Source organism: Chenopodium album, chromosome 20 (genome assembly GCF_948465745.1).
Source record: "Chenopodium album chromosome 20, dcCheAlbu1.1, whole genome shotgun sequence".
Classification (NCBI taxonomy): Eukaryota; Viridiplantae; Streptophyta; class Magnoliopsida; order Caryophyllales; family Amaranthaceae; genus Chenopodium; species Chenopodium album.
Window position 1 is genome coordinate 16,524,494 of NC_137853.1, and position 13,890 is coordinate 16,538,383.

Genomic DNA, 13,890 nt, shown 5'->3' on the forward strand with positions numbered 1-13,890 from the left:
ATGGCGCAAAAATCTGGGCTGTGGCGCCTCTGTTTACTGTCTGTTGCCTGGAGAAAACTCTGTCGTTTGGCGACAGGCTTTAAACAGTGGTGACAGTCCTATTGTCATAGCGACAATCCAGTTTCTTACTCAGGTCATCACGACGAGTCTAATTAAACAATCTACTAATCAGTTTCACCGGTTTATTAATGGTTTAAACTATGTTTTAGTCTTTAATTGAGTCTAGGCACTTAGTCCCATGGTCATACACAAGAGTCAAAGCATGTCACTTACACTCACTTATAAAGCATACACTTAACACGTTTGTCGCACCATGGCCATGTCTTAGGTTCATGCATGAGTCGTTTTTCTGTCATAGTTGGGGATCCATTCTATTCCTAATTCTTCCATATTTCTCCATCTACATCATCTTCCCACTCACTACATTCTTTTCCCATGCATATAATTCTTCTCATTCTTCCATGATCTCTTCCCATCTATTGCATGTTGAATAGAGCTTGAGTCAAAATAATTAGTATAAAACTTACCCCTAATTTTCCTTTTCATAAGGACAACACCTTTGTTCAAGTCTTGCTTTTTGATAAACCAGTCAGTAGGAAATGATAAGCTAAGATGATAATGGCAAGTCATGAAGAACTCAACGAAGTTAAGGGACAAGTGGCTAACTTGGCTGAGATGTTGAAGGGTTTAACGCTTCAAATTAATGACCCTGCAAGACAACAACAAATGGACCTTATCCAGGAAAGTTTGAGCAAATTATCCAATGACTATAGATTCCAGGGCATTAGCTCACAAGGGGTCTCGGTGGACATGGATCTTCTTCCGCAGAAGTTCAATGCCAACGACATCCCGAAATTCAAGCCAACGGACAATCCTTATTTTCACTTAAGGGCCTTTGAGACTGTAATGAACATTAAGGGGATTGATAAGAATGTTTTCCACTCTTTGTTTTCACTATCTTTAGAAACCGTTTGTCAACATTGGTTCTTTTCCCTTGATAAGGAAAAGACCTCCAATTATGAAGGAATAAAAAACGCTTTCATCGATAGATATAAATGTAACATTCAAATTGAAACTAACCATAGACAGCTTGAGATGCTAAAACAAAAAGAAAACGAAGGTTTTACTTCCTTCTTCAACAAGTGGAGGGAAATTTCCGCTAATATGATCGAATTCCCTACTGAGAAGGAGTCTGTGAGGTTGTTTATCAAGAATTTACAAGAAAAGTATTCGAAACACTTGAAATATCAACACAACTTGAACACTTTCAAGGCAGTCTACGACATAGGCATTGAGATTGAAGATGACCTTGCAAAGGAAAATGCTACTAACAATAGTAACCACAGTGGCTGAAAAGGAAAGAAGAACGACAATCTTTCTTCTTCCGAAAGCACCCACTCTAGTAACAATGTTAGTACCTTTGACCTCAATGAAGTCTTAGCCATGAATAACCAAGCATCTAAGAAAGAATTAAGGAAAGAATTCACTCCTATTGGGATGAGCTATGATGATGCCTTTGATCGACTCCATATTAAGGGACTCATTACTCCCATTGGACCTATTCAAGATCCCACACCTGAAAAGAGATTGCCTAGTTGGAATCCAGATGCACATTGCAAGTACCATCAAGGCAGGGGTCATACTACTGAGAGCTATTGGAAGTTAAAAGAAGTCATTCAATATCTAATTGACAACAACAAACTTCCCATACCTCCAAACGGCAAGAAGATCGAGTGATGATGAAGCACAAGACAAGAGGCAGACTTCAACGACAAGATTTCGCGACCTTCTTTTTTTATTTTATTTTTATTCCTTTCCCCCATAAGTCTAGCATAGGCACCTTTCATTTTCCCTTAGACTTGCTTTTATAAGACTTTCATTTACCCTTTTCTTTTAATAAGATGAGCATTTTATTTCTTACATGTGATCATTGCATTGCATCAAAAAAAAAAAATCGCCAAATTAAGCACAAGGTATACTAATGATTTGAGGCACCCCTTGTAGCCATATCATATCATCTTCACCCTTTCAAATATATAATCCCTTTCTTTATAAACCACTTTGAGCCTTCGTCTAACGATGGACCTTTCTTTCTTCAACACACATCTACCTAACCTTGGGATGAGATGATGTGCGACTTATGCAAGTTTCAAATATGAAAGATTGAGTGATCTCAAAAGAATAAAAATAAGCAAGCAAACAAAAAATAATAAAAGTGTACAAAAGGGCAAGTTTTCCCATGTCTATGATATGAAAATATCTTTGATAAGAACACGTCTCGGATTGCGTCTCTTATCGAGTGCCCGGTACCGTGCCTGAGAAACATGAATGCCAAGTGAGTGATAGACCACATGATCGAGACTGCCCACACTTATTGAAAATTTTCAAAAAAATAAAATAAAATAAAAATAAATATATATAGCAAAATTAAACAAAAAAAAAGAAAGCTCAAAAGTGAGAAACCTTAAGCATAAAAGTACAAAGATTCAAAAGCAAGGTTGCACACCTTGGGGGGCTTATCTAGGGTCTTGAGCCTTTATCCCCTTCTTCTTCAACCCTTAGCCTAACCACGTAACAACCCTTAAAAAGACCTTTTTGAGGTATACACACACTTGTGCGAGGTTCGGCTAGAGCTACGTTTGGCCTGATTCCTAACGGATACGTGTGCAACCTCACATTGAGGTGCGACCGTAATAAAATGCATTCATTTTCACATTCACACTTACACCATGATCATATCAAGGTATCTCCGATGCTCATCCCTATTTACTTAGAGCTAGACTTGGGGGCTTGATCCTTACATCATTAGCCTACCTAGCCTAAGAGTCACCATCTTTTGACTCTTTCCAATATATTTTCCACACACTTAGTCTTTGCAGCCTAACTTTAGTGTCACTTTCACACACATCACAAATACATGACCAAATAATCCTTCCCATTAGGAACCCTTTGTCATGAAGTCTTAACATAACGTTGAAGCATGCTTTGTCATATCGACATCACTCATCACCCATAATCGCCATCATTGCATCACAAAGTATGAAGTGCTTAGCCTCCGTGCCTAAGTTACCTAAGTACTTTCATAATCGAGTCAACTAAGACAGTTTAGGATGAATTACTCCTTGCACTTTGAGAGATAGTATCGAATGCATATACTTTATTAAGCTCATCCATTCTTTTTTCACGCCTTTCTTTTTCGGGAGAAAGTCGGTAACTCGGTACCCCTCCACAAAAATGGCAGAAATTTTTTGTTTCTTGAGTCATGTATACATTGAGTCATAAGTCAGCACTTTGCACACACGAGTCACATGTAGTGAGTCATCATTAAGTCAAGTTCACACCTTGAGTCATGTCAAGCCACATGTGTCAAACGCTTTGAGTCGAGTCATGTCAAGTCAGTGAGTCAAGCAACACTAAGTCTTAGGTCAACCCTAAAGATAATTAAAAAGATGAGCAAAGTCCTATAGTCCAAGATATAAATACAGGTATACTAGGACGAGTAATCTTTACAAAAGATTTGAAGCAAAAGACGCAAGCGGCTCAGCAAATCAATTAAAGTCGGCCCGATTGCAGTTGGATTGACGATCGGTCTGACGATAGTCAAGCAATAATCGGTAATAATCACGAATTTCCCAAGATAGAAAATCTCTACGGAAATTAGCTCAGACTCGGTAAAATCTTAAAGGATAAGGTTTACCCTAAAATTTTAAGGCATAGGAAGCTATCACTTCCAAAGAGCAAACAAGCAAAAACATTCCCGATTATTTTTCGGAAAGGACCGCGAATAAAGATATATGAGATTCTTCCAAGATAAGAGAAGTTTGAGCAAAAACACATGGATCAATAAATTGGAGATGAAGAGCTTTAATTTGCAAAAGATTTGAGCGGATTTGGTTGGAAGGAAACGACTAAATTGAAATATTGGAGCAAACCACAAGAACAGAGCAGCAGCGCAGAAATGAAGAAGAAAGAAGAGGGTATTTAAAAACCTGATTCTGTCGCCAAACGACATACCTGTCGCGCGGCAAGAGAGTTTGTTGCCTGGTAGTCTGTTGCCTGTCGACAGGCGCAAACCGCGGCGACAGGTTATTCTGGCTAGCGCTGGAGCGGCAACAAAATGCAGGGCTCCATATTTTGGTTATATGGACCTTGTGCAGCAGTTTGGGTTCCTTGGTACGCCAGTTAGCCACTCTAAGCAATTTGACATGATTTAGTAATCGGCTCGGTTACAATCACATTAAGTGATTGACCTGATGAAAGGTCGTCTCACTTAGCTTAAAGCTCCTAGGTATTGGCTCATTGCAAAAGGCACCAAGGTAATGGTTCATTGCAAAAGGCACCAAGGTAATGGTTCATAAATAGCAAAGGCACCAAGGTAATGGTTCATAAATGGCAAGAGCACCGAAGTAATGTTTACAAGCAATAGAAGCACCAAAATAATGGTTCACAAACAGTGGAAGCGCCGACATATTTGCACAATAGAAATATTAAAGATCAAGAAGTAAAGTGATCTTTGACGATATCCCAAGGTAGAGAGGGAATTGTCTATAGTGGCGAAATACTATCGTGGCGAGGTAATGTCACAACACTGAAGATGGCAAAGTACAGTCACCTTCGACGACCTCCCGAGGTATGGAGGAGATTGTCTATAGCGGCGAGTTACTGTCGTGGCGAGGTAATGTCACAAATTTGAAGATGGCGAAGTATGGTCACCTTTGACGATCTCCCAAGATATGGAGGAGATTGTCTATAGTGGCGAGGTATTGCCGTGGCGAAGTACTGTCACAACCCTGAAGATGACGAGGCAATACGGTCACCTTCGACGATGTTCCCAAGGTACTATGGAGGATTGTTACCAAAAATATTGAAGATGGCGACATAATGTTACCTTCAAATGATGGCGTTCACGAGGTACGGTGGAGGTTGTCACAAACAACATAATGCAGTATATTGGTTACTTTCGGAGACGTGTGCTCGACGGTGCAAGATACGCATTTCTTAACTCTCTTTATCTGTTTAACTAACGTTAGTTTGCAGGTATCGGCGTTACAAGAATGATTTGGGATCGCAGAACATTCTGAATCATTCTCCGTCCCTATCGCTACTTTGACTTTTGTTTTCGAAACTTAAGTTTCTCCAAACTCAGTCAAAGTGGGGGCTTCTGTAGACACCCATTTGTGTCTCCCCAAAACCAAACCCAGTGATGAATAACTTTTCACGTCGAACCATAATCGAATAAGGTGAAAGTGTGAAAAGTTAAGTGTTGCGGTTTAGTTTTATTAAATTATCTTCTCTCTGTTTTTGAAAACAACCTTATTTTATTAAAAATAGCCAATCCAGTTTAGTTTGGTCCGTAATGAGGGTCCAATAATAGTGTAGTTGGATGGGGCTCACAAAGACCTTTCCAACGATATATTATAAGCCTAATTCCAATGAATATTGAGGAAGTAATGGCCAAAATACTAAACTGGGTCCGGTTTGTTATTTACATACGGCCCAATGATCTATTAGGATTAATTATAATTTTCTAGAAGTTTCTAGAAGGTTCTTTTAAATTCTAATAAAGTTAGGATTAATAATTATATCAGGATAGATTTTTATTTGGAATAAAATATTATTATTTTATTATTATATTATTATTTTAATTATACGTTTTTAGCTTCTGAACGGATTCCGTAGATCAAATTTGGTTAAAGATCGGATTCCGCGTGGAAAGCGCGTGAAAGCCAAGCTGTCGCCAAACGACAAGTCTGTCGCCTCGCGACAGAGTGTATTTCTGGCGACAACGTGTAATTCTATGCTTTTACGGACTATTTTTCTTATAAATAGGGTTCTCGACCTCCGTTTTTAATCATCAACTCTCATCAAGAATTACTTGATTTCTTCTCTCTCTTTCTAAACCAACCCTTTTTTAAACACAATACCGCATACACAAGACTTAGAAACATCTAGCCAAGTTCGAAGTTGCCTTCGCCCTAGACGTGCAGGTTGATAATTTCTGAGGGTTTGGTCCCAAATCCAGTTTAAACTTTATTTTATTCTTTAATTCTTTTATTTTATTATTTTCATTGAAGTTTACTAACTTGTGTATTTTGTTATTAAAAAGAGGTTCGAGGCATCAAAGTATGTAATCTTGTTGTTGTATTCTTGTAGAAAGCATGTTTATTATTTATTAATTCCTAGTATTATGTTAGGATGTTATTATTGCTTTCTAGTATCATGTTTAGGGTGCCTTTACTCCTTTCTAATATCATGTTAGTACCATGTTAGGTTCAAAGCTTTGATCTTTAATATTTAGTGACATGCTAGGATTTGTTATTAATCTTGTTAGTATCATGCCTAGGATCTTGCTATTATTATTAAGCTTTATTATTAACATGATTTTGATTATTATTATGTTGCTTGATATTATATCCAAACATATCCACCCGAACAGACCCGACCCAAACTCCATCCGGTTACCTGAATTGACACCTCTAATTACGACTAGTTTAGTGGATTGACCAATTTAATTAACTCTATGTTTGGATAACATTAGTTAAAGGAAAAGAAGGGGAAGGAAAGAAAGGGAAGGCAAAGAGAGGTGAGGTGAGGGAGAATGTGACCTTTCATTTTATTTCCAAATATCTCCAACAATGGAGGGGTTTAGTTTATTAAAAAGGGATGGAAACTAATCCTTCTTATTATGTGATTTATATCCCTTGTCCCTTCCCTCTTTGCATTAGGTATCCAAACAAAGAATAATGCATCCCTTGTTTTTTCTTCTCTTTCTTTCCCTCCAATCTCTCTCTATCCAAACATATTGTAAATGCCTACAATTGTCATTTCTAATGAAGGGTCAAATGAGCACAAATGGTAAAAATACTGCGAATTTGCGATAAAGAAATAAAATAGAATTAAAAAAAAATGCATTTAGTTGGACCCATATGCGATCGGTTTGCAATGAAAAGAAAAATTAGAAAGAGAATGTTTGGGCATATAGCTACATTCATATCATTGAAATTAGAATAATTTATTCCCCTTTATTTTTTTCAAAATAATTTAATTAAACAAACCCAATAATAATAATGGGTTAAGACGTGATGACATGTTCTTGGTTGTGAACTAAAAGACCCAATTGACAGTGAATTGAATACTGCATTTAATCATTTGTAGGTTCCATTTTCTGATGTACTAAAATCACACCCATAATTATTATTCTTCTTGTAACGACAATTAGGCAATATTCTCCTTGTTTTTCTCCCTTCCACTCTCTTTCCATATCCTTCTTCTCTCTCACACAAACCAAAATTATTCCCAAAATAAGAAATTAAACAAACAAATCAACAAAAATAAAATGTTGTTCTTACATTCCTCACAAAAATTCAACGGTTTTAGTTTGTTAAACCAAGATTTTATCCACATCAAATCTAAATGAACAACTACATTGATCATTATTACCATAACCATTACCATCGTAATTACTACTACTATCGATTCGAAAATGGATATAAAACGAACAATGACAATGAATTGGGATGGACTAGGATGCCACGACGACGAAGATGACGATGATTTCTTCGACGCCAACAACCGCATTTCCACGGTGGTCCCTATGGACTTGCTAATGAGGCACTCCGACGATGATGATTCAGATGATGACGACGATGACTTTGAGGACCCGCGTATGTCCTTTGCGTCTGTCATTTCATCATCATCGTCGGAGGGGGGCCTACAACATACGAGTAATGTTGTATTGGCCCCCACCCCTCCCCTGCCGCTGCCATCCACGGAGGAGTATGACATTTGGATGGCAGCGCCGACGTCTATTCAGGAACGTAGACGTCGACTGCTGCAGGGGATGGGGTTGAATAGCAGCAAGGAACTTCTTAAGCTTAGGACGATGGCTATGTCTAAGAAGTTCCTTGCTGTTGAAACTCCGCCTTTGCCTTCTGATGATGCCAAAACAAAGGTAAATAACGAACACAAAGATACGTCGCCATTGATGACAAACAGCAGCAACGATCAGAATCATGATAATGAAGATCATTCCACGGTGTCCGTCTCACCGGATGCTTCGGTTATTCTGGTCAGATCACGATCAGATGGCGACATTGATCCCTTCTCTTTCGAGACAAAACGGAGGAAAGAGCTTTTAATCGGAAGCATTTCCAAACAGAGGATAACCAGAACTTTATCCACTTTTGTACCCTTCTCTCGTTTATGCAAGTTAAATTACAATACTAATGACACTGCGTCCACCTCTACCTCTACCTCTATTTCGGCTGCAACCACCCACCAAAGCAACGATCACGAGATTAAAAAGAGCAGTGCAAAAAATACTAAGAAAGCAAGGCCAAAGAGCCGTATGCTTACGAATAGTGGAGAGCAATTAGGAGCATTCTTTCTGATTAAAAACTTAGATACAGGAAAAGAGTTTGTTGTGAAGGAATTTGCAGAAGATGGAATGTGGAATAGGCTAAGTGATCTTCAAACAGGAAGGCAAATGACAATGGAGGAGTTCGAAAAATCAGTGGGGTATTCCCCGGTGGTGAAGGAGTTGATGAGAAGAGAAAACAGGAGACGGAATAATGGTGTTGATGGTAATGAAGCCGGCCTCGAAAGGAAAAGTAGTGTCAACGCGTACTTATCCAAGAGTTTTAGGTATAGCAAGAAAAGGGGAGTTTCTCTCCTTAAGAACATCAACAAAGTGGCTAACTCGGTTGCTGGTTTAGGCGCGGTTGCACCTGAAAAAGAGCAGCACCTACCCCCTCCTATTCCTGTTCCTACTTCTACTCCTACTCCCGTTTCACCTGAGCCGCAGAAAGGTGTGAAAAATGGTACTCAAAACAATGAGTGGGTAAGAGTGAGGTCGCAGGGTAAGACATATAAGGAGTTGACTGCATTGAGATTCTGCCAGGAGATACAGGCTCATCAAGGATCAATTTGGACCATTAAATTCAATTTCGATGGGCAGTATTTGGCAAGTGCAGGGGAGGATAAGGTGATTCATGTATGGGAAGTTCAAAAATGTGAGATAGCTTCTTTAAAACCACCCGAGGAAAGTGCTAATTCCACGCCAGTTCATCCTGTGTTCTGTCCGTCCCCTGACCGGGCACCAGACATGTCTACATTAGAGAAGAAGAAGAAAGGGAGATCAGGGAGTCGTCGAGGAAGTACCATGCCTGATTATGTTCAGTTGCCTGAGACCGTGTTTGCACTATCGAATGAACCTATTTGTTCGTTTAAAGGCCACTTGGATGATGTGCTAGACCTTTCCTGGTCTAGATCTCAGGTATGTATCAGCATATTTCTGTACAGTTAAATCATAAGAAATACTTGTTTACTATTTGCCACATTTAAATTAGTGTAATTTGGAGGGAAAAAAAAAACTATAAAACTAAGGTACTTTTGGTTTATACTAGTTTTTGCTTTCTTCTTCAATGGACAAAACTGTAAGACTGTGGGACTTGGAGAAAAAGGCCTGTTTGAAGCTGTTTGCGCACAACGACTATGGTAAAGAACATATATTCGATTATATGATCACACATACTTAGCATTATTTGTGTGTTATTAAGAGCTAACATAAGGAATTTTATGGTTTTTTTTCAGTCACATGTATACAGTTTAATCCTGTGAACGACGAATATTTCATAAGCGGCTCACTTGATGCCAAGGTTCGGATATGGAATGTACCGGGAAGACGGGTTGTTGACTGGACTGATCTCCATGAGATGGTTACTGCTGCTTGCTATACTCCTGATGGCCAGGTCCTGATCAAATTTATTTATTTTCCTTCTAGAATCTGCTATCATATATTTTTGTATTAATAACATTATTATGTATGATTGATAAATGACAAAATGATAAAAGAACATTTTTACTAATAACATCTTCATACCTTTCACATGTAATATGTGCAAAGTGCAATTGGATCAACTATCAGCTCTGAGCCTTTAGACCTAAACACCCTGTTAAGCACTGATATTTTTTGTGTGTGCAGGGAGCTGCAGTAGGCTCTCACAAAGGAAATTGTCGCATGTACAATATTTCCGGTATGAGCTGTTATACAAAACAAGATGTCAATTTATTTTATTTTGTTCTTATAGCATGCAGTGTAACACCAAAGCCTAATAAAGTTCCTTTGAATCAGAATCAATATAATCATTCAATCATAATTCTTTGGTATTACAGATGGGAAGTTAAATCCAACAATTCAATTTGATATACATAACAAAAAGAAAACTCCAAAGAAGATAACTGGTTTCGAGGTACTCAACCTTCTCCCTATCCTTTGTTATAAGAATTAAGCCCATACCCATCGTATATGAGCATATTCTCTCACCTTGATCTGTGGTTTGTAGGACTGATAACATAACTTGTTTCTTGATTTGACCAGTTTGCCTCAGATAACCCAAACGAAGTTCTTGTAACTTCTGCTGATTCGAGAATACGAATATTTGATGGCTCGGAATCAATTCAAAAGTTTAGAGGAGGTATTTCCCCTATGCCTTGAAAACCTTTTTCAACTGCATCATCTGACATTTTCACAGAAAATGCTAAAGCATGAATGATGTATCTTATATGGCAGGATTTCGAAATACTAGCAGTCAAATTGCTGCTTCTTTTAGCCCAGATGAAAAATATGTAATATGCGGGAGTGAAGATTCAAATGTTTATGTATGGAAGCGAGAAGAGCCCCGAAGTGGTAAAACCAAAAATGTAATTGACACAAGTTCCTACGAGTATTTCCAGTGTAAAGATGTATCTGTGGCAATCCCATGGCCCGGTGGTATCAAAATTGAACCTCCCACAATACAGTTGCACGCTAAGAAGAACTCAAAAAAACCACAAGCATCTGCTACCAGTTCACCCAAGAAAGAAGACGTGAACAAGAACAAGAAACAACTTCCTCCCTTGCCAACTAACAAGAAAAACAGCAACACAACAGAGAAAACTGTGAACAATGAAAACTGCAATAACAACACCAGCAGCTGCATCAACAATGAAAGCATAAATAACAGCAACATTAATAAAGATGATTATGAATATAACAGCAACAGCAACAACAACAATAACAACAACAACAACATCAATAACATCAATAACAACAACAGCAGCAACAGCACCAGCAACAGCAACAGCAACAACAGCAGCAACAGCAGCAGCAACAGCAACAGCAACAACAGTGAGAACAGTTTAGATGGTGAAAAGCCTCCGTATAGTCCAGAAGCAGATCCTGCTCGGATTACCCGAACAGAATCTGGGGTGGACAGTTCTTTTAACTCGTGTTCTGGATCAATAAGGTATGGTGACTCACCTTCCAACCTTGGCTCATCGTCACCTTCATGGGCACCAGGTTGGTCTTGGTTTGATGGGGGTGGAAGCCATGGAAGTGATACCATGCAAGCTAGAGCATGGGGATTGGTTATTGTGACAGCAGGACTAGGAGGAGAGATAAGGGCATATCAAAATTTTGGGGTGCCGCTCAAAGTTGGGCGCCAATCAAATCTCTTTATCACAAAAGGTGAATAAGTTCTTGTTGGAGTACAGTACCATTATTGGTGGATGGGAGCGGGGGTTAAGAATGTATACAATTATAGAAAGCACAGATTGTTTTCGGAGCTTGTATTCTGAATTAATCAGTAAGATATTCTCTGTAAAGCTGTAGAACTAACAAAATTTTGTTACATGGAGCTTTTTTTTAAAAAAAAAAAAAAATTATAATGAAAGGAAATTAGAATAGACTAGTCATAAAACCAAAAAAAAAATAAAATAAAATAAAATAAAATCACATTAAACGCCTTTTAAAAGAGCGAATCTGTGAGCAACCACTTAAAAAATTAAATAGTAAGAAACATTGAAATATTATGTCAACTACCACCCTATGCCAGATTATGGCCTTAACTAAGCTTGGTTTAACTTTTTGATTAAAAAATTATGGATTCCTTTTTGTTCTCAGTCCCATCTCAACTCAATTGCTTACTTTAAGCTTCTAACTTCTCTCGCCTACCTTATGAGTTATGAACTCCAACCACCATGGTTAATTTCAAGCTTCTCCACCACCACAAAACACTCTATCCATCACAACAAATACCACTACCATTGTTCAAAGTTGGCCCTTAATCAACATGGTTCTTCACTTCTCTCTTTGCCATTCTGCATTCTAACTTCAATTATTTATCAAAATTGAAAATTCCATAAGCCCCAATCAAGAGTGAGGTTGGAATTTGGGTGGGAGAGAAGGAGTTTACAGTGGGAGTTGGTGGTGGATGAGAGGAGAGTGCAGTGGAGGGAGGAGAAAGAGTGGTTGGAACATTTGTGGGCTGGTGGTTTTCTTTGGTGCAGGCTTTAGGTTCTTTTGGGCTGGTGATAGTGGTAAATGGATGTTTTTGGAGGATGAGGTTAATTAATGATGGAAAGGTAGAGTTTCGGGGAAAGATCGGGGTGGGGGATGAGCAAGAAAGTGAATGCCTAACCTTTTTTTTGGGGGAAAGTGGGGGATGAGCAAGAAAGATCGGGGTGGGGGATGAGCAAGAAAGTTAATATATAACAGAATTTTAAAACTGCTTTCATTAATGTCACTCTAGGTAAAAGTTATAAAAACGTAAAAAGTATAAAACATAGGGCTACCATTGATAATTGATAAAAAAAAACAAAAAATCAAAAAATAAAAATAAAAAAATTGGCTACCAATTAGAAGTCAAAAGTATAAAGCTACCAACAAAAATTTTCCATATTAATTAGGAAATTCGATCTGACTGTTGTCCTATGGATCATTGTTTGAAATGAGTTTGAGCTGAATAGAGGTAAACAATCAGCAAAATATAACAGAGACTGAGAATAAAACAAACCTTAGAAAGCAGCAGGTCCTTGAGCATTATCAGCAAAAGAACTGACAGTTTCTTTACAAGATCGACACGCTTGTAATTGCACGAACACTAGCCAAAGCCAACTCTTGCAATTAAGGAACAGTAAATACATACAGAATGTTACATGAACAGGCAGCTTATAATTTATGAGGACAAATCATAATCAATGTACAACTTTAACAATTGAATCAAAATCCACAAACCTTTGGAATAAAGCAAGCAACTGAAAGGATTAAAAGCAATCATAGTGCACCTGAACGACCTCATAATTAGTTCGTAGAGTCCCTTCATGACCTGTTCTCAATGGTTCATAGAATTGTAACAAGTCTACCAGTTTCCCCTTACATGTGTACATAGTGCACTCAAAGACCTGAAGTATCTAGCACTGCCAGCAGAATGGAAACAAGTTAATGACATGATCCAAAAACATGATTAAACAAACATTTTGGGAACAGTCACTTGGAATACTCAGATCTCAAAGAGAATCTTTGAATCTTGAATCATATCCCATTCCTAATAATCCAGGTCCATGCAGCGCAAAACAAGGAAGCAAAATTACACTACACCTGCTGCAAAATATATAACCATTAGCTTCTGCCTTAGGTGTTGTTTGTTGCTCTTCATGGATTAATTGCCGTAGCATCTGTATCAGCTACTAATATATTGTGCAGATCACCTAAATGAAAATAAAACCACCAAGCACCTTAATGCTGCTTGTATTAAATAAGTAATCTGGCTGTACAGAACGCACCAAAAGTTACTAATTTATGAAATTTCTTTCACACTTGATTCAATATCGAATCTATTACAGAAATATAATCAAGATTCCTTAGGTTTTCACCTTTGTCCATTAAGTTTAAAGTTTCCAATTTATTTATTTTTTTTCAATAAAAATCCTGACCGTGGTGCATTTGGGCACATGACAGCAGCAGCTGACAGAGGAAAATAATACTAAAGTTTAGCCTTTTAAGAGGTTTTCTTCACATGATTGGCATTACACATACTTCTTGCCTAACAATTTAGCAAATTTGTTAAGACA

General features: G+C 38.0%; 1 protein-coding gene across 1 annotated transcript; it reads left to right on the forward strand.

Annotated features, from left to right (window-relative positions):
- Positions 1-7,444: 7,444 nt before the first annotated feature.
- LOC145596873 (uncharacterized) lies at positions 7,445-11,548 on the forward strand (the record flags this gene model as incomplete). The annotated part of the gene is made up of 10 exons (XM_081653063.1): positions 7,445-8,208; positions 8,284-9,274; positions 9,405-9,495; positions 9,592-9,749; positions 9,983-10,034; positions 10,174-10,250; positions 10,379-10,475; positions 10,571-10,938; positions 11,037-11,041; positions 11,148-11,548. Coding segments are annotated over 10 exons (2,970 nt in total), but the record flags the coding sequence as incomplete, so codon positions are not given.
- Between the last annotated feature and the right edge of the window lie 2,342 nt (positions 11,549-13,890).